Genomic DNA, 26,104 nt, shown 5'->3' with positions numbered 1-26,104 from the left:
GAATGTTAAATGTTATATTTCTGGCAGTAAAATTAAATATACTTGAGGATGCAACCACGTCATATATATTTGTTTGGCAGTATTGTCCATTCCACTCTGGAGGACATCTGTGAAACAAAATACAAATGTCAGTATTAGGTTTTATTATTAAAAATAAGTTTGGAGGCTTTTGCAGTCTTGGTGTTTTTCAGTATTAATTCCTGGTTGTAAAGACTAAAAGAATTCTTACTTGCAGAGAGCCTTGTTGTCATCAAAGTAGCAGATGCCTCCATTTTGACACTGACATGGTGGGGGCATGGTGGGCGGTGGATCAAAGCCTGAAATTATTTATATGAACAACAAGCATAACATTGGAAGGAACTTTTACTGCCCTATGGCAGAACAATTAATATAATTGGGACGTCAATAGGGATGTAATATAATTTTAGGTATACTACAGATTTATGACTTTGAAAAAGAAAAACCTCTCTCTCTACACTCCCCACACTTTCCCAGCCAAGAGAAAGGAATATCCTCCCTCTCAAGCCAAACATACTGAATGACAAAGCATTTATTATTCTTATGGTATTTTGCTTCCTGTTACTTCCTACTAGGCATTTCTTGATTCTATTGAATCTCTGCCCTCATTAGCTTCACTGACATCTATAGTGTCAGTGTGAATTTATTGTTGTGTTGCAGTCCAAGATCATGCAAAGAGACAGGAGAAAAAGTTGTATCATTATTGCTGCAATTAAGGTCATAGATTAATTTCTGCAACTTCAATACATGCCCCATGTTTTTACGATACATACTGTGGAAAATAAATTGTTTATTTTCTTACCAGCATCACATTCAGTGTTACTCCCAGGGATGAAGCTGGTGCCCTCGGGGCAGGTGCAGGTGTAACCTCCCGGCCGGAGCAAGCACAGGTGGCTGCAGGTTCCCTTACATGGATTCTTCACTGCAGACACAAGGAAAGGTGTTTTGATTCATGACTTACATATTTTACTGTTTACTAGGTTTGAAGTCGTCAACTTAAACTGGTCATCAGAAAAGACTGGAAACGTGTTTTTGGTTTGAGTTTTTTTGAGTTTGACATCTTTGACTTTGCTTTCTCCGTTCTTTATCGATATGGACAGTACAGTATGTGTTAATGTGTTTGTGTGAATATGTACTGTGGGTGAGTGTGAAGCTTACTGGCTATGGAGTTGTATCTCTGCTGCTGGTACACAGAGACCTGGGTCAGCCAGGGTCCGACAGTCAGCAGCTTGGTCTTGGCTCCGCGGCCAAACTTGTCCTGCCGGAACACCTCGCCTTTCTCCTGAGTACTCCAATAAACATGGTCCTCGAACACACTCACACTGAAGGGGTTTCTCACATCTAGATGAGGTGCAACAGAATGTGAACAGTTTAACTGAGCCCCAATGATGGAAATAGATACCAAATGTATGAAATATGGATGGATGGATGGAAAACTAAGCTCACATATGAACATGTTCTCCTCTCAATAAAAGATTAATTTACAAGCTCACATTTATCATCTAATCTCAGGCCTCTTGGATTACTGTCCTTCCTAATCCTCACCTATGTAGACTGCAGTTCTACGGTCCTCTCCTGAAGGCAGGACAGACTCTATGCGGCTTTCCTTGGAGTCAGACCAGTAGATTCTGTCACCGTTGGTGAAGTCGATTGACAGGCCAGTGGGCCAACCCAGACCATCGGCCACTAGGACTTTCCTCTTCTGACCGTCCAGCCAAGAACACTCGATCTTGGCTGCATCTCCACGATCTGCCCAGTACAACATCCTGCAGAAACATAGAGATTAGACTTGTGGGCTCTGAGATATGGTAGTTTAGAGTGCCTTCCTTTTAGGTTTTCCATGACATAACAGCTAGATTCGCTGTCATTTCTGCTGTAGAGTGAATGTAAATTTCTCTAACAGAGAATTTCCACGGGAGGAGAAAAATACAAACATGTCTGCCATATGTTTTTATTTCATAAAAATTCCACAAATGTTTCAAGTGAACCACAATCCTATTAGCAAATCATTTCCAACATATTAAACCAGGTGTAAAATGTACAATTTAAGCAAAATAGTGACACAAAACTATATTAACTGCCTTCCCCTATTCACTTCAATTTGTAAGAGAGTTCCTTAAAGTTAGTTGTGGTAGCCCTGTCTGTCTCACCCCAGTCGTGGGTTGACGGCCACAGCAGACGGGTGGCCCAGCTCAGTCTTGACTAGGTGCTTCCTGTAGCGTCCATCCAACATGGCCACCTCTAACCTCTTCACCCTCGAGTCTGCCCAGTAAAGGTTCCTACAAGCAGAAGAATTACAAAAGAAGAAGCTGTATATTTGTTTCTGAAAATAAGATTCTTTATCAATCAGCTTCTCTTAAACATAGTACCCAATCAGTATAAGTGCTTCACCTGACAAAGACTCTTCATTTGTAGATTTGATTGAAGGGTTTTTTGCATCACATTTATGTAAATGACAAAAGAGTTTTAACTGATAAACTAATGATCAAGCTCAAGGCATCAGAGTACTGAAGGAATGTAATCAGGTAAGTTCAGAAATGTCATTTCAAACGCACCTGCCCACCCAGTCCACAGCGATGCCGTCTGGTCTGGTGATGTATTTGATGCCGAGGTCAACAGCAGCACCGATGTTGTTGCTGCCATCATCCACTGAAGGTATGTATGCTCTCTTAATGGCACCTGGTACAGAGTCCTTACTGGCTACAGTGAAGTACAACATACCTGACAAAACACCAGGACATCATCAAACAAGTTCCTCCGATTTACGATTTGTCATTACTGTATTTTGTGTGGACCCAGTTGTCTTCTGTCTGTCTTGCAGTATCTAGTATTTATCTGTGTGTGACCTACTGAATCCGGTGTGGTTGTGATCCCAGTCGTAGTCCAGAGCCATAACATGCTCCTCTTCTTGGAGGAAGTCGTGGTAAGCCTCCGTCTGCAGGTTGAACCTCCGGATACGAATGTTCTCTGGTAGAAGCAGCAGGGGAGTCGCTCCTGAGGGAGACATAAACATTCACACTTGACCTGTTTTTGGCATTCTTATAACTACAACGACTGGCAACCAATGAGAAAACAGTATGTTCAGTCTTTCTGTTCAGAGACATTCAAAGATCAACACACTGACAGGTTGGACCACAACTGAGAATTTTTTGAGTAGTCTCTCTACCAATAAGATCTTTATTTTTCTTTTTATTTAATACACATTCTGTATTTTGCAACATTCTACAAAGAAGCCACATATTATAACCGTACTTTGTAAAGTTACTAATGCAAAGTAAACATGAGGCCTGCATTGTGGTGATGAAATTAGGTAGGCCATCAAGAATTTCTTTTATGTCACAAAACTACATTCTTGTTGGTTGCTGCTAACTGCTAACTACATTTATCATCACATCATTAATAAATCAGAAATACATTGTATATGTATGTATCTAAGTTGAGTCAAGATAATTTATTTTAGTAAGACGTCAAGTCAGCTTGATCTGTATTAATTTTGTCACACTTTTTATGTTGCACTGAAAGATCATAAAAAGATTGTTCTCACCCTCAGCCTCGCACATGTTGCCGTTGCCCACTTTCCGGTAGCCGGGGGCACATTCACAGTCGTAGCCACCCTTGGTGTTCTTACAGACCTGAGGACAGGTGTCATACACCTCACACTCATTGATGTCTGGAAGAGCGAAAAGAGATTGTGAGAAAGAGTTCATAAGGAAAGAGAAGTCCACTTTTGGTAAGGTGGGTATTTTACCCACCAGATCTTTAGTTAGTAAGTTTATTAAATATTCATTTTGTGTTCATCCATGTGCAGTCGTTTGTGTGGGAGTGAAAGAAAAGGTGGAGTGCTCTGAGAGCCCCCCAAGAGTGTGTGTACCCAGGCAGGTGTAGGTGCTGTCTGGGTCCACTCTGTATCCGGGTCTGCAGGAGCATATGAAGCCGGTGCCGTTCAGGTTGGTGCACTCGTGCTGGCACAGCTTCTCCTCACAGTTGCGATCGTGGCCAAAATCTGGAGCAATACAACACAGAGCACGTTTTCCGACACATTTAAAACAGCTTTCGTCTCTAATTTAAGACCTACTTACTTTTGATGAAATCAAACAATGGCTTTGTAATTCAGCTACTGACCATAATCCAGGTATTTGGTCACAATGATTCCCTGCACCTTTATCACTGTACCTTCATGCATCCATAAATAAATCAACCAACAGGATATTTCTGTCCACCTGTGGTGTAATGGCCATGGACAGAGCAGTTCTCTGTCTCATTATCAGAGTTTGGCTTTAACTGGGATATTCTGCTCTGAGATGATGTTTATATGGAAAAAGCAAGAGCTACCAGGTTAGAGAAAAAAGAAAAAGATCCCATAATCATGACATCCTTATCCATCTGTCATCATTATGAGAAAATTATCTCAAAATGCAATCTTTTTTTTTAATACAGTTTTCTGGTAATAACAAGATTTGTATCTCGTAATTGTGAGATGCATACATCATAATTACAAGATTAGTTCTCATAATTATGAAGTCATAAGCGGCTGAAAATAGATGGATGGAAGTCAACAATAAGTGAATGAGTGTTTTGTTGTGCTACTCACTGCAGCCCAATTCATCAGTGCGGTCCCCACAGTTGTCGTTGTGGTCACATACGTATGGCAGGGCCACACAGAGTCCATTGATGCATTTAAACTCTTCCAGTGTGCAGGGGGGCAGCGTGGGCTCACGGCCTGAGAAGGACACAGTCAGAATGAGTCATCAACACAAGTACGCAGGGAAGGTTGAGTGGGTATACAACCCGTCTATAGAAACATGTCCACCTCCACTAGTCTAAAATTGAATTCAGAGCTTTCTCTACAGTGTAGCTCTTCACTACCCAACTGTCAAAATACCACAAAAAATGAAAAGAAAAAATGGAAATGACTGCCTACACAAAAAACCCTGAGCATCCCACATAGTCAAATACCAAATGTAGGCACATACTTTCATATTCTAACATGACAATCACTATTTCCACTAATTACTTATTCAATTGAAGGCTTCTCCACAGGTTCCTCTCAACAGGTCCCTAACAACAAATTTAGACAGATTTAGATGAACCAGCCAATGTCGACCATCTATTTAATCCCCTCTCAAAATAATTTGGTCTGATTGATGTTTAAGCTGATTTTGTAACAATAACATAAAACAGACTATTTTCTTATCCCTTGTACGTTTCAGGCTTTGTGTCCTGTGCAGACACACTGATGTAATTCTGGGATTTCCCATTCACTGGCTTTCGCGAGGAAGGTACAGGAGGCATTAGAGTTATTCAGACTAATCCTTGGCGATCCCAGAAACTGATGATTAGTGGTGCATTTGCTGAACCTGAACTTATTAGAAATCTGGTTATGGCTATGTTTAAAAAGAAGGAAAAGAAGCACAACATTTTTTAATATATAAAAAACTGTATTGCACTGTACACAAAACCTAATTTATTCTATGTAGAGGCACAGTGCGTCTATACCTAATATCTATGTTTATCTCTGCATATTTGCATTTCTGCTTGTTTCTGTGTTTACACCTCTATACCTGACTCAAACTTCTCTTATTTGTGTTTGCAGTGTTAGCTTGTGATAATCTTAACTATTTTTTGATAATGTCATAGTAACAATCTGACCTGTGTATGAATAGTTTGTTGTGCAGCTCTTGCCTGTTTATAATAGCTATATATTCAAGTTTACTTATTTGTTTATCTTGATTTGTCCTCTGTCTTTAAGTTTATTGAGAGCTAATGAGTACTAGAGTCATACTGTTTGTGTCAACAAACTTGGCCATTAAAGTTGATTCACCTGACTCACAAAAAGCATGTATGATACACAGGTGAACCTGCAAATTGTGAACTATCACAGAAACTTCTCTTCGGTGAGTGAATCACCACTGTCATCCTCCACACCGGCTGTAACTGTTTGATACATCTGAAGGCTCAGTGATCCAGTCTTTGGTCTTTTCTTTGAAAGAGTAAAACAGTGCTTCAGAATGCTTTCATTAAAGGTCCAGTGTGTAACATTTAGGAGGAGCTATTGGCAGAAATGGAATATAATATTTATTAGTATGTTTTCATTAGTGTATAATCGCCTGAAAATAAGAATCCATGGAGGTTGCCATGTTGCACCGCCATGTTTCTACAGTAGCCCAGAACAGACAAACCAATCACTGGATTTAGATAGGGCCTTTCGAGTTTCGTGGTCACAATAGTTTCTCCTACACGCTTGGAATGGGAGGGTGAGACGAGCGGCATTCAAATGGTTATAAACTGCAATTTCACCACTAGATGCCACTAAATCCTACAACACTGGACCTTTAAATTTGACATCTGTGAAATTTCAGGAGGATTTAAGAAACCGATCTGGAGAGTGAGGATGTTAATACACAGTTCCTGTTATACAATGGGTAAGGAGCAATGTTCCTATTCAAAATAGGATGTTCTGTACAGATTGTTGTGTGTGAGTCATACAGTGTTCTTCCTTCTCGTCACTGCCGTCTCCACAGTCATCCTTCTGGTTGCACAGCAGGCCGGAGTAGATGCAGTAGCCGTTTGCACAGCGGAACCTGGACGGCATCTCACAGGTAATGTTCACTGCTCAAACACAAACAAATCTGAGTTTAGACCAACGTCTGCGAGTATAAATGATTAAAAACACACTGCTACTATTAGTCATGTTAGCCTATCAAGTCTTCTGTGATTGTCTTCTCTCTACATCTTTGTTGACTTAATGAGGTAAATTTACCAGGAGGAAGCAGATTCTTTGGTCACTTTATAGTTTCATGAAGAGTGGAAAGAATATCTGTTTGCATTTAACTGTCTATGTATGAGACAAATTACTAACATGAAAATCCTGTGAATATTTTCTCAATCCTTGGATTAAGTTCATTAGTTAGGATTAGGGTTAGAATTGTAATGTGCTTTACGGGGTGAATGATTATGTTGATCACACAGGGAGAAATACAGACATAATACTTTTCACAGGACATATACGATAAGCATAATGTTTCTTACAGCATAAACTGAGCTGTTCGTCAGAGCGGTCCCCACAGTCATCAACGCCATCACACACCCAGCTCTGGCTCACACACAGACGGTTCCCACACTGGAACTGGTTCTGAGGGCACCAACGGCCTCCTGGGTAACGAGTAGCTATCAGGGTGGGGAGAAATAGTTAATCACTGATGTCAACTGTTTGTACATTTTTACTTTAAGTAGATCTGTTGATTTTCAGCTCCGTCACTCTTCTTCAGCTACAAACAGTGACACCCAATAGCTGCCCAGCACAACCACAGTCTACTGTTAAACACTGAATAAGCGCCACTGGAGTAATTAGATAAACACTTTTGTCTTATTTCTGTAGTTTAGGCCATCATTCCTCATAGAATTTGGTGAGTAAAATGTTAACATAACTGAGATCTGGGGTGTGGCATTCACAGGGTGCATAGAGGAACTATACCAACAGGCAGGTTTTAAAAGTCCACAGTCTTTTTGGGGGGACATTTTATACCTTTGTTAGATAGTGGACAGTAAAGAGATGACAGGAAATGAATAGGAGAAAAGAAATGGCAATGACATGCAACGAAGGTCCCTTGCCAGACTTGAAGTGGGAACACTGCTGTTGAGGGTAGACAGCTTAAAGCCTAGACCACCAGAGCACCCCATAAGTCCACAGTTTAACCATACCATCTAGATCAAATGTTTGGATGTGAAAACAAAAGCAACTGGTAGAGACTGAACCCAAGCTGTCTTGTAAAGCTACTTTGTGGTTTTTATCGTACTATAGTACATTGTGGTTGTATCCGTATGCAGTTTTACAATGTTATGGACAATTATAATGGACATTTTGGGAGTTGTTCACTTTTAATTTCACATCTACATAAGTGGTAGATAACTGGGTTAAACCTGCTCCTAGTCTGCTTCTTTAACTGCTTGTGCTGTTTGTCCAACTGTAGTGTATTATAGACATTTTCATACTTTTAAGACTTTACACTTGAATAATTTAGGACTAGGGACATGCATATACCTTATACATACACACTCACAAACAAAAACAGACAAAAGACAAGTCCACTAAAATGTTGTAGGGACCAGGCAGATTGCCATTAGTTTTCATGTAGTTTACTTACGACAGCTGGTCTCGTCTGACAGGTCCTGACAATCAGGCCGGCCATCACACTGCAGAGCAGCGGGGATACAGTGACCTGAGTCACACTGGAAAGAACCTGGACGGCATGTATGCAACTCTGGAAGAGAGCCAGGATGGTAATACATGTGTGTGTTGTTTATGACTGTTGAATATTTCAAGGAAGTAAGTTTGTGTGCAGCGTCTGCTCACCACAGTCTCGTTCATCTGAGTTGTCCCCGCAGTCGTTGTCATGGTCACACACCCAGTTTCCAGGGATGCACTGTGCGCTGTCACATCGAAACTCACTTTCAGAGCAAGGCCTTGGTTCTATAGACCACAATCACCATAAGAGAGAGACACACATATCTTCAGTATGAAATCAGAATAAGGTCTTACTGTTCACACACACACACACACACACACACACACACACACACACTACACAGGCTCAAACAAAACGTTTTTAAAAGTGATTTAAATCTACAGTGTTTTTTCAGTATACAGTGTGAGTAAGAATAAAACAGCAATGTTAGGTCAGTATTAAGGAAAATATTAGCAAATGTTTTTTGCAACTCCCATCATAAACCAAAATACAGGGAGAAACTGAGGAAGAAAATAAAAATAACATTTTGTAACCCTGGTGAACACACAACTCTTGCTGGTTTGCGATGGATTGAGCTGACAAATATTGAGTAGGACACTCACGGCAGTTCCTTTCATCTGAGCCGTCACCACAGTCGTTGGTGCCATCACACTGCCAGCGGATGGGGACACAGCGGTGGTTGTCACATCGGAAATCTCCCAGAGGATCACAGGTCACCTCCTCTGAAAGACAAAGTCAGAAATGGACGGATGAAAAGATGATTCAACATGTGGTCAATGAGAAACACAAACACAGTACAGAGCCCTAGCAGAAAAATCTACACCTCTGTTCATCCTCAAGAAACTCCTTAAGTATTTTGAAACACATATATAGTAATACACAGATTTTTCTCAACTAGTGCAGTCTTTGTTACAGCTCTGCCTTCACATAATATCACATCTGCTGACAAACAAGCACTGACCGCAGCCTTGCTCGTCGCTGTTGTCGATGCAGTCATTGGTGCCGTCACAGCGGGCCCACTGAGGAATACAGCGGTAGTTTGTCTTGCAGGAGAACTCAGTGTCTTCATCACACTTGTAGTCTGGACCCACTGGACAGAGAAAGAGAGACATGAGGCATGGGAAAGAGGCGAGTGAGACAGAAAATGACAAAATGTTACGAGATGAAAAATGAAGGAAGACAGAAACGAGACAAGGCAAAACAAACAGTGAGTTAGAGCAGAAGGAAGAGGATGAGAGGGGAAAAGATAAATAGTTTGTGCCAATACAACATCATTAATTCACTCAGATTCTTCTTGGGACATGGGACATGGTCTCTGAACAAGACATCATACCCCTCTCCTCCACCAATGTGGATAAAATCATCAGTTTAAGTAGTGTATTGTATAATTTTCTTTTTTCTTCCTGGCTTTGATTCACTAAAACTGCCATCTCATAATGTCCCACTTACTGCAGGTTTCATACGGCTCATCAGATCCATCCCCACAGTCGTCCTGAGCATCACACACGTAGCTTGATGGCAGACAGCGCCCGTTGGCACACTGGAACTGTCCCGGTCGGCAGGTCCTCTGGGAACAAGTCTCTGCATCCTCGTCGCTGCCATCTGAACAGTCATTTACTCCATCGCAGTGCCAGGACACAGGGATACACTTCTTGTTTTTACACTGAAACTGGTTTCCCTGGCATCGGTGGTCGCCTAGGGGGACAGACTGCAGCTTGACCAGTGTTTGAAAATTTGAGGTAAGTCCAAATTGAACCATCTGCCTGAACTAAGTCTGAAGTGTGAGGGTTTCACCTGAGGTTAAACCTGGTAAAGGCCTGAATTTTTACCAGTAAATGTAGTATTCTTCAGTACTTTATGAGCAAAATACAAACAAAAGGGAAATTTTAAAAACAATCTGGCCATACCTAAAATAATCACAGTTAAAATTTCTATTCTGCAAGTGTAGAACAACTTTAATTTCAGCTTCCTATATGAATTTCTACACAATTACAGTAATTAATTACAGTAACTATGTTAATTGTCATACTGCAGAGAGCCGCATCCTCGTCTGAACTGTCAGGGCAGTCTGAGTGGCCGTCGCAGATGAGGCCGGGGTAGGTACAGTTGCCATCTTGACACTGGAACTGGCCAATGGGGCAATAACGGGACGGGCAGGTTTGAGGTTCATCTGAGCCATCACCGCAATCTGACTGGCCGTCACACTTCCACCATATAGGAACACACCTAAGGACAAGAGAAAGCACAAAAAGGTTACTTTACAGAATATAAATGTAAAATTAATCTGCAAGATGTTTTCTACCGTTCACAACCGTCTTTAATGATTTTTTGGATGCTTTTGATACTTTTTACCTTGTCTGCTTTTTTCAATTGTTTGTTCATATGATTTCTAGTTCTTTATCTCTTATTTTCTAATATATAGCATAGTGACATACACTGAATGCCTGTCTCTGTCTTGATAAGGACTGGTGGACTGTGTGAACACCAAGGAAAATGATGGAAATAAGTCTAGGACTTTCTATCCCTGACATGGTGTCTGATATGGTGTATTTTTATAAATATATTAGAATGTTGTAAATAAACCAAAAGCAAAAAGATATTAATGAACTAGTGTCAGTGATAATTTCGACAGAAGCATATATGAAGAAAATGATCTGGAATACATAACTTAACACAACTAAGCACCTAACTGTTTCCTGTTTTCACACAAATGTATCAAGACTGACCCGTAAATCTAGATAACCTACAATATTCTTCTTTTGATTTTTTTAAGATTATTTTTTGGGCATTTTATGTCTTTATTTGATAGTGACAGGTGAAGAGGTAGACAGGAAAGGGGGAGAGAGAGAGGGGTATGACATGCAACAAAGGTCACTGGCTGGAATCGAACCGGTGACCGTTGCGACCATGCGGCCATGTAGCATGGGCTGTAATAGTAAGGAGGAGTCATTTAGAATGGCTGGCCTTGCTTAAAAAGATCCAAAGTGTGCAAAGTTGTGTGTTGTTTGCGATTAATTCTAATAAATAATCACAATAATTGATTGTTATAATAATTAAAAATAATTGAAAACTATCGAGAAATTGTCAATTATGTCTTTCTTTAGTCTTAATTGTAGCACCATAATCTGCAATAAACTAGTAAATTAGTAGCCTGTAAAGTGACCTGTATAGCTTACTTTTGAAACATTGGAAATGTTTGTCTTAAATGTAACTGGAGTATAGCATTATATAACCACATATTTATATGTGAATTTACGCATGCATTTTTTTTCAACAGTTTATCCATAGATTCACTGGCTTTTATGGACAATTCCCCAATATATGAAGCCCAAATCCCATCTCCTTATTTTTCAAAGACTTGGATAAAGTTTACTGTGAAAGAACAGTGAGACTGGCTAGATGAATTATGAGGACTGTGAAATGGGAACCCAAGTGATTTTATATCTGACTGACTTCTCATTGTCCCCACAGCGGAACTGGGTGCTGGAGCAGTCAGCGACACACTGGATCTTGAAGCCCAAAGCAAGGCCGATGAAGTGATCTGGACACTGGCAGGAAGCTCGCTGCCCACCAGGGGCAATCAGACATAAATGACTGCAGGTTAGATGATGGGAGGAGCAGGGGTTTTCACCTGGGAAACAAGTTGATTAAAAATAACGTATTGTAAATTCAGAGCTGTAGTTCATTGACATAATAAAAATAAAAGCATCTACAGGTCAAATGTACATACTGCGAGGCTGTCTGTAGGGGTGGTAGACGTGAATGTCATAGGGCCGATGTGTGTTGTTGCCCATGACTGTGCGCTGTTCACCAGTGTACTTGTGGGCCTTCTCCACTGTGTGTGTGTTCCAGTCGGTCCAGTAGACCCAGTCCTCAAACAGGGAAACAGCGAACACATGGGGAAGTTTACCAGCGATAGCCCGGTGTCGGTTCTGGCCGTCCATGTCTGCAAAGCTGAAGGTTGATACAGTGGAGGATTAATACACATTGTAGGCATTTCACTGCTATTATACAGAAAAACGTAAGCTTCAGGAATTTAGAGCCCCGTTGACGCATATTTGATGGCAACTCAAAATGGACTCATGTCTGAATCTCACTCCAGAAAGTTAAGGTGGGAATCAGCAAAGAAGATCTTGTTGGTGGTGTAGTCTATGGTCAGTGCATTGGGCCACTCCAGCTTGGTTGTGATGATGGCACTGACATTGCTTCCATCCATGCCAGCTCTGCCGATATATGCTGTGTCACCCCAGTCGGTCCAGTACAGCCATCTGGGGGAAAAAGGACAGGAAGGAAGGAAACAGGAGGGATGGTAAAAATCCAAAGGATTAAAAAGTCAATTTCAGTGGATATTTACCAATATATATAGCAGCAATTAGCAAACAGCTAGTAATACCTAATGTTGTATTTCTGGTTGTATACAGTATTTTATTACCTTTCCTATTCCTGTGCCTAACTGGACCAGTGTTGACAGCACAAGCTTACATAGCCTATGTAAATACCTATTATTAGGTATTTCCATTGCAGCTACAATAAACTCTGACAGCAGATTCAATATTAAATATGAACTGTAAACATCTGGTTTTGTTGTCAGCCATAGAGGGCTTCTGTGTGTGTGTGTGTGTGTGTGTGTGTTCGTGTGAGAGACAGAGAGAGTGTGTGTGTGTCAGTACCCATATTTAGGGTTAACAGCCACAGCACGAGGTCGGCTGAGAATATAAGTGCCATTTCCATCTGTGAACCTTCCTGACAGCAGCCTCTTCTGGTAGCGCCCATCCAGCTCCATCACATGAACAGAGCCATAATAACTGTCCACCCAGTACAACTTCCTGCAGCAGACACAAAAAGTTTTCACTGACATCCCTGCAGCCATGTTTTGGTCAGCCAGACCGATTCCATATTAAATATGGAAAACACACAAATGTATATGTTAAGGTACTTACTGTTAAATAAACTATGAAATAATTAATTATTTATTAACAAAGACAGGTATAACAACTCTTCACATACCTGCCCACCCAGTCCAGCGCCAGGCCTTCGGCTCCTCTTATATCATCATCTGCCAGCGTCTCCCTGTTAGTCCCATCGAAACGCATCCTCTCAATCTTTCCTGTCCCTGCGTCCAGCCAGTATAGCCTCTTCTCATAGTGGTCAAAATCTAACGCTACCACATTGGAAAGCCCCTGCAGGACTACACTCAAATGTGACCCATCAGTGGTCAAATTGCGGATGTAGTAGTGATTACTGTACAACAGGTATGGGGCAATGCCACTGTTCTGACGACATGTGCGTCCATCCGCTTCACGGATGTACCCCGGGGCACATTTGCAGTGGTACGAGCCAACAGTGTTCTCGCAGATCTGGCTGCAGACGGCAGGTGTGCTCAAACACTCATTGAGGTCCTCGCAGGCTTTGCCATCTGGCATGAGTCGGTAGCCGGGATGGCAGGAGCAGTAGTAACTGGTGAGAGTGTCGGTGCAGAGCTGGGCACACTTGTGGACTGATGGGTCGTGGCACTCATTGACTCCTAAACAGAACAAGGAAAGAAGACGAAGTGGAGAAAAAACAGGAAAACAAGGTGACATAGATATTTAAACTGAGAGATCTCAATGTGATTTGAAAAAGATTCTCACAGATTAGGATTAGTAAATTATTCATAAAACAAAAATGCAAAATATTTTTTGAATATCTTCAGGTTTTGGACTGTTGTGAAACTAAAAGAAAAAAATCAAAGATGTTAGAAATTTTTCCAAATGTATGATATTTTAGCAAATGAACAATTACATGTTTAATCAATCATTTATAATGTTACATAAATAATCACTAGTTGCTGCCCTTAAATACACAAAAATGTGGAATAAATGTATGTATTCATATATTATAATGCTTGAGAGAACTCATATATCAACCAATATAAACCAGTAATAGGATAGAAAACAAACAAAAGCTCAAAATTGTTTTTAAACATCGGAGGTAACATTTTGATTCACAAAATTTCCCTAATTGGAATTTAAGAATAGGGAATAATCTTCTCAAAATGTGTACTGGTTTGGAAAAAAAAACCTTTTGTTTGTCTCCACTGAATTAAAACAATAAAACTGTATATTTGTGATGGCTTCTGAAACCAAATATCCTGCCTGATGTGACGTGTGAGAGAGATGCTACTCTTCCACTAGACTACTGAGAAGATTATTCACTATTCTTAATTTCCAATTAGGGAAATTTAGTGAATCAAAATATAACCTCCGATGTTTAAAAACAATTTTGAGCTTTTGTTTGTTTTCTATCCTATTACTGGTATATATTGGATTGAATCAATGGCACAAATATCAATTCCCGTTATAATAATCCGTTATAATCAATTCCCATCAATTTTGTCCATCAGTTTTGTCCCATATTGTCATATTTCCATATCTCTCACCGCAGCCTTTTTCGTCGCTGTTGTCCTGGCAGTCTTTCTGTCCGTTGCACACCTTGTTCATGTCAATGCACTCGCTTGACTTGCACAGGTACTGCTGGGGAGCACAGGTGGGCTGGGGCGTGATGCACAAGCTGTCTGCCTCATCTGAGCCATCCATACAGTCGCTCTCCCCATCGCAGGTGAAAGAGGCGGAGATGCAGGCTCCGTTACTGCAGGTGAACTGGTTGCTACTGCATGTGTCATAGGTACAGCCCAACTCATCACTGCCGTCCCCACAGTCATTCACACGGTCACAGCTGGGGAGGAGGAGTAATTCAGTGACAAGAGAATTAGTTTCCGTGGCTGGGTGATATGACATATACCATGCGACTGTAGAAATGTGTCCACCGGTAGAAATTTGGCAATACCGTTTCCACCACAGATGCTATCTCTTAGTGTCTCTGCTATGTATTTTGGGCAGGCTATGTAGCAAATCAGGGCTTGATTCTCACGTGAACTTGAACGTGAATCCAGCTGCCTCGCACGGTACAGTGATTTGGGCAGCGGGACTGCTTACCACGTTCTCACGTGACGTAAGAGTGACAGTTGGTGGCGGTAATGCACCTCTAAGCCTGTTTTGCCAACTGCCGCAGAAGAAGAGAGTGACAAGAAAACGTGGAGGAGGAGAGTGAAATTGTAAATACAGAGCAGGAGGAATTGTTTTTGTTTGTATGGAAGTTCCAAATAAAAGAAGAAAATAATCAAATGTGATGAAGTACAGTACGGTATGGTTATTTTAAACCATTTCTTAATTGAGTTTACAGAACAGTTACTGTATCGTCGTGATATATACCGTTATATCACCGTCTGTGATATAAAATTACATACACTGTCATAGAAGATTTTGGCCATATTGCCAATCCCTAATGTCTACTTTTATTCACTCACACACACTTTCTACTTACTGGTAGGGGAGGAGGATGCAAAGCCCATTTGAACAGGCAAACTCATTCATATGGCAGGTGCGGTTGGGGCAATTCTTGAGCTCATCAGCCGCGTTGGCACAGTCTTTGTCCCCATCACACACAAAACTTAACGGCACACAGCGTGGGTGGCCAGGGTACCAGATTGGGCAGGTGAACTGATTGGAACTGCAGGTCCGTTGGCCTGCGGGACACCGGGAGAGGATAAGAAGGGTCAACCGGTGATGGATAAACTATACGATACCATAAACATGTGCAAGATCACACATTTAGCTGTAAAGATTTTTTAAGAGCACACATAATAAAAGTGTTTGAGCAGGCAAAATTCCGATGAGACATGGAATAGAGCTGAGAAAATATAGTGTATAGTATGTTTCTAGCCACTAACACGTAATGTAATAAATAAATGCCTAAGTGCTATCTCACCACACTGCAGTTCAGGAGCCTCGTCACTGTTGTCCCAGCAGTCATTGTTGCCATCACAGACCATTGACTGAGGGATGCAGTTTCCATTGGTACAAGTGAACAGGCTGGGACTGCATGTTCTTATTTGATCCTCTGCACAGAAACAAAGAAAGAGAAATCATTTTCAAGAGGCATTAAGAGATCTACTCCAGACATGCTAACCCTGGACAAATTTTTTGAGTACCACTTTGTCGACCTAGATGCGCCAAATGCAAATCACTGCTGTTCCCACATTAAATTATTCTACATAATTTGCATACATATGTATACAGTACATAATTTGCATTCATGCAGCAGTCAAACAGACAAAAAAGTGAGGGATGCACTGATATGAAAATTATTGATATCAATAACAAATTGTTTACAAAAATATATGCAGATACCAATACTGTTAGCTGGTCAATTATGCCTATGTTTGTCCATTTGTCTTTCACCTGCCTAAACATAGCTTACCAAGGAACACAATTTCACTTAGGCTACACACTAACCTATCACTACTGCTGCATATATATAGTTTCTATTGATTACACCTCCATAATAATCAAACTTTAAGCCAATTTGATTTTTTAAAATATGATCATCAGCTTATTTGAAAAGATTATGACAATGTAGATGTAACACAATAACCAGCCTAAATAGACTATTTGGCTTTGGTGAAATAAATGCAGGTTAATACAACTGTCTTCATTATTATTAGTATTACTTAATGGTATGATGACGTAATAACAATACAGGCTGAATATGAACATGGCTGTTGAAACTGTAGAAACAATCACATCCCTCCTCACATGTGGCACTTAATTTGTAATGTTTCCTTTCCTTGAAATTTTTCTAGAGCAGGCTATAGTTAAGTTATAGACTACCCAGTGCCAACACACACAAACACACGCACCTAAAAGGCCACAGGCCCATTCTGCTCTTTTCACACACACACACACACACACACACACACACACACACACACACACACACACACACACACACACATACTGCTCTCTCCTTCAGTATCTCATGGTGACTTTTCCTTTCTTCCTCTCCTCAGTGTCCTCAGTGAAAAGCTGGCCATCTATTCCGACAAAATGACTGCTGGATTTAAAGTAAAAGTTAACTTAATAAATATAGCTTAAGGTTATGATTGCCATTTTAAGAAATACTGATCAATGACCAGGGAAATCAGTATTTCAACTGCATAATTAATAATACACCTTGACTTACTACACAAACTCAAAATCATACTAGAAACATAAAAGTAATGGCTGGTAACTACCCAGTCAAAAGTGTGAGCATGCTCTCTGAATATAAATTGCACTTGTCTAAAAAGCCAAAATGTCAAATGTAAATGCAGAGAACTCACCACAGGAAGGAGGTTCATCTGTCCCATCACTGCAGTCTTGGACGAAGTCACACACCCATGAGTCAGGGATACACTTCCCTCCATCGCAGCGGAACCAATCCGGAGAGCATGTGCGACTCGCTGTAGCACAGTAACACAAATCCACAGATTCTGACATATCCATGTAGAGCTCTACTGAATCTACTCAGCAGGTAGAACATAAACTTTGTGGGTTCTTACCAGCATGTCTCTCTTTCGCTCTCTCTCTCTCTTTCTTACACTCTCTCACTCAGCAGCAGAACAAATGCTGAGTGATCAACTTACCACAGAAGAGAGGATTCTCATCGTTGTTGTCTCCACAGTTGTTGTAGCCATCACACAGGTTTTCAGGGTAGATGCAGATGTTGGTGTAGTCACACTTAACCTGGCCCACAGGACATGTCCTGTCAGCTGAAGAGGGCAAAGATCAAAACATCAACCACAGGATCAAAAACACAGGGCCAGGGGCTGTCCTGTGAGACTGGACATATGCCTCTTATTCAGAGAATCACAGAATCACATCCGGAAGGTGGATATTACAACCGTGACATTCTTCTCTGTTGGCACCTGAGTAAAGCTTAGGTCAAGGGAACTTAAACTGGTGGTTACTCATGCAATGGAACCGATGACGTTATTTCCTAACCATTTTCCAATCTTGCTGTTGCAACATGTGTACAGGAAATATCTAATTTTGTACTATAATCAATCCATCAGCTGATGAATCTACCCCTTGATCAGCCTAATCATCACTCACGGCAGTTGACTTCATCAGAGGTGGCGTTGTCTCGGCAGTCGTTGTGGCCATTACAGACGAAGGCTGCACTGATGCAGCGTCCATTGGCACAGGTGAACTCAGTAGCGGGATTACATGTGGGGAAGGGGCAGCCTCGCTCGTCACTGTTGTCACCACAGTCGTCTGTGTAGTCACAGGTGTAGCTGAGTGGCACGCAGCGCCCATTGTCACAGGTAAAGTCCATGGCTGAGCAGGTGTGGAAGGCTGGGCAGGAAGAACAATGATTGAGCTGATTTACTTCCTTGCCATGATATTTGTTTTAGGCTCTTTTTTTAATAGCACGTAAAAGCTATAACCCACAGTAACAAATGGACATTACTATTTTCCTAATTACAAACCACAGGCAGCAATAATTCAAAGCCAATAACAAAATGTGTGCATCCCTTTCCAATGTCGGCATTGCGTAGCCCGATTTACATCTAATGAGGGGTTAAACTGCCAAAAAATCTTCAGTGTTGTATGTACAACATTTTAAAATGTGCTTTCTTACTTGGTTTGCTTCTATCTGTCCACTCAAAATGGTAACTAGCAACTATTTAAAGTCTGATTAAATCTCTCACCACACACTCTCTCCAACTCATCCGAGTTATCATGGCAGTCATTGTAGCCGTCACACTTCCAGCGTGCTGAGATGCAGTTACCATTGAGACAGGTAAACTGCTCTGGCTGACAGCGTTTCCCTGTGTCTTGGATACAGTCTTTGCCGTTGTTAGCCAGGTACCACTTCCCCTGATGAGGACACTGGCACTCTGGGCCCAATGGACCTGCAAGAGAGATTATGGGACGTGAGGGAATTTAAGAATGGAGAGGAATTGAAGGGAACACAGAGATAATCTTAATCTAGTCTTTTTAATAAGTACTACTGTGTGTCTCTTTGTGTTGTTTAGGATGTTCAGAACTTTCTCTACTTGCTCTAAAGTCTTAGTGAGCAAGTTCTAACTTTAAGTTAACCACTCACTTGAAAAACAGAATAATTACCCTTATTGTCTCTATCAAGGTTAAAGCTTCAAGAGATTTTTATGGCGGATTTTATTGTAAGAAAGGTATTACATCTTATAAGCCTGAATCAAAGTTGCAACAGAAATGAAGACCTCATTACATCTGAGATTCCAGACACAGGCACCAAAAATGATGAATGAAACGCACAAAATAAAACTGTTCAAATTAGGAAATTCAGCAAATTAGGTGATCTATCCAGGGAAAATTGTAGGTCACCTGTATAATAACACCTGTCTTTTTATGTTGGTTGCTGTGTAACTTGAATTGAGTATTAGAGGGCATTCAGTGCCTTATTTAGTAGCACCCACAAGTAAGAGTCTGCTCTTACCAGGAACACAGACATTACTGCAGCCTCCGTTGAACTGCTGACAGGAGCTGGAGCAGCTCTCCTGCTTAGATGCGGCATAAACATGTATGTCGTTTGGTCGGTACTGCAGGTTCTGGGCCAGCACTGCGAAGCCAGAGCCATCATCCTTCCCAGCCCTAAAGACGGCTCTCTCAGTCCAGTCGGTCCAGAAGATGTCCTGTTTGAAGACAGTCATGGCATACGGGTACTGGACCCCCTGCAAGATCACTTGTCGGTTCTCACCAGTCAGAGTGGCCCGCTCAATCTTATCTCTGAGGGAAGTGGGGGGGGGGACAAGAGTCAAACAAAATGTGAGCAGTATGGGATGTGCTGCAATACAGTATATATATATAAAAAAACTGAACATACAATGAAGCATCAGCCCAGTAGAGCATCCTTTCCTCATAATCCAGAGATAGGCCATTGGGCGTTGTCAGACTGCTGTTGATGATGGCAGTCTGGAAGTTTCCACCCAATGTAGCTCTCTCAATCTTAGCTGGAGTTCCCCAGTCAGTCCAGTACAGGTAACTGGGCAGAGTGAGAAGGGAGGAGAGGAGCTCATGGATATACTTGATGATCACACCACAGTGAATACAGCAATCGTTACATATGTGTCCAATCTTTAGACATTTGGTAGTGAATAGGGGTGGGCGGATCAATACCAAAATATCGATACTACAGATACTAAGTCTCGTTTTTGAAGATCGATTCTAGTGTCAATGGGATCGATACCAAAAAAGGGATACGTTTCTCTCTTCTATGTTGTACCTATTTGTATTTCATCAAAGAGTAGAACAGCAAACAACGCTCCGTTGTCGTGAACGCATCGTAGTGCATGTACTCTTTGCTTCTCCACTGCTGTCAATGTGTTTTGTGCACTCAAAAAACATACGTGTGTGCACTGCGGCACGCACCGTGCCTAGTTTAATCCAACACATACTGCAGTGATCACTGAACTAAAGAGGAGCATCATTTGGAGATATTACACAGCTGTGAATGAAAACATTGTGAACTGCAATGTGTATAGGAAGGCTGTTCCATACTGTGGCAACACCACAAATGTGTTTAAACACATCACAAAAAACCAGACCCCGACACAGAGACAGAGCTCACTGGCAAAGTCTTTACAGAGAGGCTCAGGTAAGGAATATCCAGGTATATAGTAGTGAAATTAATATTTTAGTCATGTCGGATCTTCAGCATTATGTTACTGTAATTGGTCATCATTAGCTGTTACTTTAGTAGACTTATTAAATATGGGAGACTATATTCAGACATTCAATTAGTCTAATATATTCAGCCCATTGAAACTGGTTAATTATTTTAATGGAATTAAAAAAAATAATATACCTAAAACCTGAAATATGAAAATGGCTGAATATAACCTTTTTGTCTCATGAATCATGAAAGTACTGGTATCAGTATCTATATTGGTGATTCTGGCCCTGTATTACTAAATGGATTGAACCCAAATTTTGCGTTATCGCCCACACCTAGTAGTGAAGTAATGATCTGGTGCTTTTACCCATAGCAGGGGTCAACAATGATGCCTCTGGGATGGTTTGCATGGGCAATGATTGAGCGGTTCATCCCATCGACCCCTATGGACTGGACATTGCGTGTATAGTAGTCAGTGAAGTAGAGACGCTTGTTGACCCAATCATACGCCAATCCCTCTGGGTCATCCAAATCTGAGCAGTGTAACAGAGAGAGGAGAGGATATTGAATAAAGAGAGACAAAAACAATGATAAGATCATGAAGGAAATGAGAAATTGAAACACGGTGAGAGAGGAGAGTGAGAATAAAACAGGAAAAACAAAATATTACAAGATGGAGTCCCACAAATGGAACACAGTAACAATTAATGCTCAACTCACTTGTAGCTATAATGACAGGTGGACTGTGGATGGAGGTCATGGTGATGTAGCCAATTCTGCTCCGACCAATCCCTACATACTGGGTGAAGAAAATCCGCTTCTCCTTGAAGTCATAATCCAAGGCCATCAAGTTGTAGCCCAAGTTCACCGTTGGATAGGGGGTACTGTGATCCGCAGGGTCTAACCTCAAGCTATTCATTGTGTAGTCTGTGGTGAAAACTAGAAACTCATCTTGTCCGTAACCACACGTTACTCCATTACTAAGGAGAGACCCATGTGCACAGCCACATTTTGGTTTCTCCTGGCCTGGCATGGCGAAGCAGAGCTGCTGGCAGCGTCCGTTATCTTCTTGACATGGGTTAAAGCCCACCTGGTTGGCAGACGTAGGCTGGACATGAGCGTCAAAGACAGTGACATCCATCAGTCCATCAAGACTGTCTCGAATTACCTGGTACCATTGAAAGAAATTTGTTGTGTTATTTAGTGGCATGGGCGTAGCATGTTAACAGCAGGATCACTAATTGTTCTCAACTGACTCTTAATGTTACACAGTCTGTCTGCCTCGATAGCTCTTACTTTGGTACCATTGACGCTAACTAATTAATTGACCAGTGGTTGATGGATTTCATGCTGAAATGCACCACCAACTGGGGCTGCAACTAAAGATTATTTTCATTTTCAATGAATTTGCCAATTACATTTTTGATTCATCTTTTGGTTTATAAAATGTCAAAACATTTGTTAGAAACCCAGTTGATATCTACAAAATTCTTGTATTATTTGACCAACAGTCAAAAGATATTCAGTTTACTTTCATATATGACAAAGTAGCAAATCCTCACATCTGAGAAGATGGCAGAGAAGACTTGAGGAGATGGCATTTTTACATGAAAAATGATTAAAACGAATCAATTATCAAAATAGTTTCCAATAAATATTCTATTTTCTATGTATTTTCTAGTCGATGGACTAATCGTTTCAACTCTACCACCAACCCAGCCTTCACCTATGTCATTCCTTACCTACACAACATTTGATATTTCCCATTGTTAACTGTTATTGCAGCTGCTAAATGCTTTTCACTGCCCTCCTTTTTGTCCAGCTCAAAGAAAGATTACTTTCTGATTGGATTGGAAAGCTGCTTTGAAATGAGCTATTATGCCAAAATCAGATTAGATTAGGTAGATCAGAGATGAAACAAGTAACTGATTAATCGATTAGTCGATTGGCAAAAAAATAATCTGCAACTATTGTAATAATAAATTTATCATTTAAGACATTTTTTTTAGCAAAAGTGCCAATTGTTTGTTCCAACTTCTCAAATGTGAGGACCATTGCAAACTGAATATCTATCTGACAAAACAAGGCAAGGCATTATAGACCACATGATGAATCGATTAATTGAGAAAATAATCAGCAGATTAGTCAATAATGAAAATAATCATTAGTTGCAGCCGTCGTATAGATGCCATAAAACTATGACGACACTGTTTAAGATTAACTAAACAATGTTTATGTGCATGTGGTTCTAACAACAGGAAATTTTGGTCATAAATTGACTAGAGTCCCTGTGATATTTGAGCTCACATATTGTGTTTCCCAAACAAATTCTGTAAATTATACAAATGATTTAGTTATTTCAAGGGAAGATCACAAAACAGCCTCATCATGAAAGCTAAAACTGTGTATTAAATTAAACAGATTTAACTCTCACCTCTGGCTGGTCGGAATTGGCAGGGTCCTTATTGGCCTGGAAGAGCTTCCCAAGCTTTTTATCCACCCACAGCATGTAGTTTCCAAATATAGCCATTCCTGTTGGAGATGGATACCGGCTCCCATACCGGATAATCTGCCTCTGTGTGCCGTCAGTGGCCATTCGGGAGATCATATCAAGAACATCATCAGTCCAGTAGAGGAAATCATTGGTGTAATCAATGGTAAGGCCACGAGGTGACGCTAGGCTTTCTGATGCTAACACAGTGCGGTTGGTGCCATCCAGCAGGGCACGCTCAATCTTGGGTGTTTGGCCACCATCAGTCCAGAAGAGGTAGCGAAGCTTGGGGCTGACAGCCACGTCACGGGGCTGGTCCTGGGAGGACTTGAAGAGAATCATTCGGTAAGTGGTGTTGATGGCAAACACCTCCAGGAAGGTCTGGCTCTCAAAGGCATTGGTGAAGTACAAATTACCTAAGAAAGTGAATGGAGAGATGGGAAAGACGAGAATGATAAGATTACCGCAAAGAGAGAAACACAGCTATAGTGCTCGACAGGGTAACAAAAAGGTTTTAGTTGATGAATACACTTTAGTGAATTATTAATGTATGACCTTTACTTTTTTTTTAAGTACTAGTTAATATCTTTACTCCTAGAGCCTCCCTGTAAAGATAATGGTTGGATGGTTGAGTGGCTTCATACCTGCAACCCAGTCTACAGCGAGGCCTTGGATACCTCCTCTTCCAACACCTGAGTTGATGACACTGCTGTAATACCCTCCATCTGTTTTGGCCCTGAATATGCCCCTGTATGAGGTGGAAGTGCTGTTGTCAGTCCAGTATACAAAGCCAGATTCGACATGGAGGTCCAACTTGCCCTTAATGGAGTAGGAAGCTGCAAAAGATTTAAAAATGCTACTGATAATTTGGTATTTATATCCAACAATTTACAGAAAAAGCTGTACAATTTGCAAAACAGGCTCAAACATCATAATGCAGAACGATTAAGCCAACTTACGTCCACCGACAGGCACCATAGCCACAGAGTGGTCGGAACTGTTTATGTGGAAGCCATGGATGTACTTGGGGGTGGAGACAATTGCGAAAGATTCATACTGTTCACAGCGGGAGCCATCTTGAGAGGGGTAAAAACCTGTGGTGCAGGCACAGGTCTTTTGGTCGTCGGGTTTGGGCAGACAGAGGTGGGCACAGCCCCCGTTGTTTGAGCTGCAGGCGTTGCTGGTCCCTGCTGTGTCTGAGGTGGGAGAGAGAAAGAGAGTGGTGGAGGTGAGCATTACTGGAGCCTCATATGAGCCCATATTACTGTTATGCAGATAGACAACCGAACAACATTTAAACAAGGGAAGGAAGCTGCAATTTTCTCCTCATACGAAAAATTTTTGCCATCTTCCTACAACTGAACTTTTTGTGCTGTGCAGAATCTCTGACTTACAATTTCAATGGTATATAAGAGAACATCTTTTATTTTTATCTAAACTAAGCAAGTTTGAATTTCTTTTTCTCAATATTTGCTCAAACAATAGTTTTATCTCACTCCCTGAGATCCTCAGAGGCTTGTCTTCTTCTTGTTAAATATTTGGGTGACTTGTTACTATGCACTATTATGTTCAGTTGTAATTCAAAGAGCATTCAAAGTTATTAAATCCTCTGTTTACCATTACCTTATGAACTTGTTTTTTCTTATAACTGATGAATAATACACACATTATTCATTTATTTTGATAAAGAAAAAAAACTATGAGGACTGTAATGTTAAAAGGCCTTACCAACACAAAAAGATGAAATACAAGTGGTGCTTGATCCTGCTGTGTGCTGTCCTTGAGTAGGACACTACACTCCTACACTCATTCACTGGCAGTAATTACCCGCTGCATAATAGACAGTCTGTCCTTGAGCTCTTTTTGTGTTTTCATCCAGACACCTCTGAATTAAATTAAAAAATAGTCAATCCACGTACTGTCTCTGGCATGTACTTTGAGGGCACGCAGACCAGACATGCCGCTCCTCATCACCACCATATTTGCGCCGGTGTCCTTGTCCACCCTCTCAATGACCTCGTAATCCAGGTCGGTGTAGTAGAGATGGTTCTGGTAGATCGTCAGCCCCCATGGATGGGACAGGCCACTCACCACAGTCACCCTGCTTACTCCATCCATGGTGCCACTCTCGATCTGGGAAAACAAGAAAAGAGAGCAAAGAGGAAGATGTTACTGAAAATAGTTGAATCAGGACCACGATGACGATGAAACTACAAGCAAAGGAATAGCACAAGAGGTGACATAACATCAAATAGAACATGAATTAAACAAATAAGGGTTACACATCAGATTAGTGGGGTGTAAATTACTTGTGGTATAGTGTAACACTGATAAGTATTAAAAGGATAAGGATAATTATGAATAATAAAATTTACATAAAAGTTAAACTATTGCAGAAAAAAAGGAGGGTAAACTCAGTTGAGGAGAATTTATTCCCCTCGACATCCCAAAAATCCAGCTTGCACTTGCAATGTACAGCAACTGACTACATTTTTGTTCTTAGTCTATAGGTTGAGCATATACACTGTACATACCACTCCTGAGCCTGACACACCCCAGTACAGTTTCCTGTTAGAGATGTCAGCAGCGATGAATCCTATGTTAGCCAGATTGCTTGTGTAGAGGTTCGTGAGGTTTCCTCCGTCCATGTCAGCGCTGCCAACCTTTGGAGGAACTCTATTGTCTGACCCCTTGTCTGTCCAAAACAATTTCCTGTGAAGGGAAAGTGTAAATGTGAGAAACAACTAAAGAAAGTAAGCTCAATTTAAAACCTTTGATATGTACAGCATGATGACCGACTCTTTTTTAATATGTGAAAAAATCTTCTCTTGGCAAA

At 41.0% G+C, this 26,104-nt stretch overlaps 1 protein-coding gene across 3 annotated transcripts in view; it reads right to left on the bottom strand.

Annotated features, from left to right (window-relative positions):
* Positions 1-26,104, bottom strand: part of lrp2b (low density lipoprotein receptor-related protein 2b) — a 48,556-nt gene that overhangs the window by 3,456 nt on the left and 18,996 nt on the right. For all 3 annotated transcript variants that reach the window (XM_044179788.1, XM_044179789.1, XM_044179790.1), the window contains 40 exons: positions 25,803-25,980; positions 25,188-25,401; positions 24,228-24,464; positions 23,913-24,104; positions 23,212-23,684; positions 21,498-21,945; positions 21,145-21,310; positions 19,989-20,147; positions 19,602-19,891; positions 18,835-19,038; positions 18,236-18,478; positions 17,767-17,892; positions 17,464-17,583; positions 16,071-16,202; positions 15,627-15,828; positions 14,683-14,978; positions 13,272-13,788; positions 12,935-13,090; positions 12,362-12,532; positions 11,995-12,218; positions 11,718-11,895; positions 10,294-10,490; positions 9,714-9,959; positions 9,226-9,354; positions 8,867-8,986; positions 8,372-8,488; positions 8,163-8,279; positions 7,048-7,185; positions 6,505-6,627; positions 4,610-4,738; positions 3,890-4,021; positions 3,563-3,688; positions 2,869-3,012; positions 2,574-2,739; positions 2,169-2,297; positions 1,564-1,784; positions 1,177-1,359; positions 821-940; positions 230-317; positions 43-107 (listed from right to left, as the gene is read on the bottom strand). In XM_044179788.1, the coding sequence (XP_044035723.1) occupies positions 43-107; positions 230-317; positions 821-940; positions 1,177-1,359; positions 1,564-1,784; positions 2,169-2,297; positions 2,574-2,739; positions 2,869-3,012; positions 3,563-3,688; positions 3,890-4,021; positions 4,610-4,738; positions 6,505-6,627; positions 7,048-7,185; positions 8,163-8,279; positions 8,372-8,488; positions 8,867-8,986; positions 9,226-9,354; positions 9,714-9,959; positions 10,294-10,490; positions 11,718-11,895; positions 11,995-12,218; positions 12,362-12,532; positions 12,935-13,090; positions 13,272-13,788; positions 14,683-14,978; positions 15,627-15,828; positions 16,071-16,202; positions 17,464-17,583; positions 17,767-17,892; positions 18,236-18,478; positions 18,835-19,038; positions 19,602-19,891; positions 19,989-20,147; positions 21,145-21,310; positions 21,498-21,945; positions 23,212-23,684; positions 23,913-24,104; positions 24,228-24,464; positions 25,188-25,401; positions 25,803-25,980 (7,616 nt within the window). The remainder of the gene's footprint in view (positions 1-42; positions 108-229; positions 318-820; positions 941-1,176; positions 1,360-1,563; positions 1,785-2,168; positions 2,298-2,573; positions 2,740-2,868; positions 3,013-3,562; positions 3,689-3,889; positions 4,022-4,609; positions 4,739-6,504; positions 6,628-7,047; positions 7,186-8,162; positions 8,280-8,371; positions 8,489-8,866; positions 8,987-9,225; positions 9,355-9,713; positions 9,960-10,293; positions 10,491-11,717; positions 11,896-11,994; positions 12,219-12,361; positions 12,533-12,934; positions 13,091-13,271; positions 13,789-14,682; positions 14,979-15,626; positions 15,829-16,070; positions 16,203-17,463; positions 17,584-17,766; positions 17,893-18,235; positions 18,479-18,834; positions 19,039-19,601; positions 19,892-19,988; positions 20,148-21,144; positions 21,311-21,497; positions 21,946-23,211; positions 23,685-23,912; positions 24,105-24,227; positions 24,465-25,187; positions 25,402-25,802; positions 25,981-26,104) is intronic.

The sequence above is a fragment of the Siniperca chuatsi genome, linkage group LG20 (genome assembly GCF_020085105.1).
Source record: "Siniperca chuatsi isolate FFG_IHB_CAS linkage group LG20, ASM2008510v1, whole genome shotgun sequence".
NCBI classification, from domain to species: Eukaryota; Metazoa; Chordata; class Actinopteri; order Centrarchiformes; family Sinipercidae; genus Siniperca; species Siniperca chuatsi.
The sequence above is the reverse complement of the archived record's forward strand: the minus strand, read 5'-3'. Positions and strand labels throughout refer to the sequence as shown.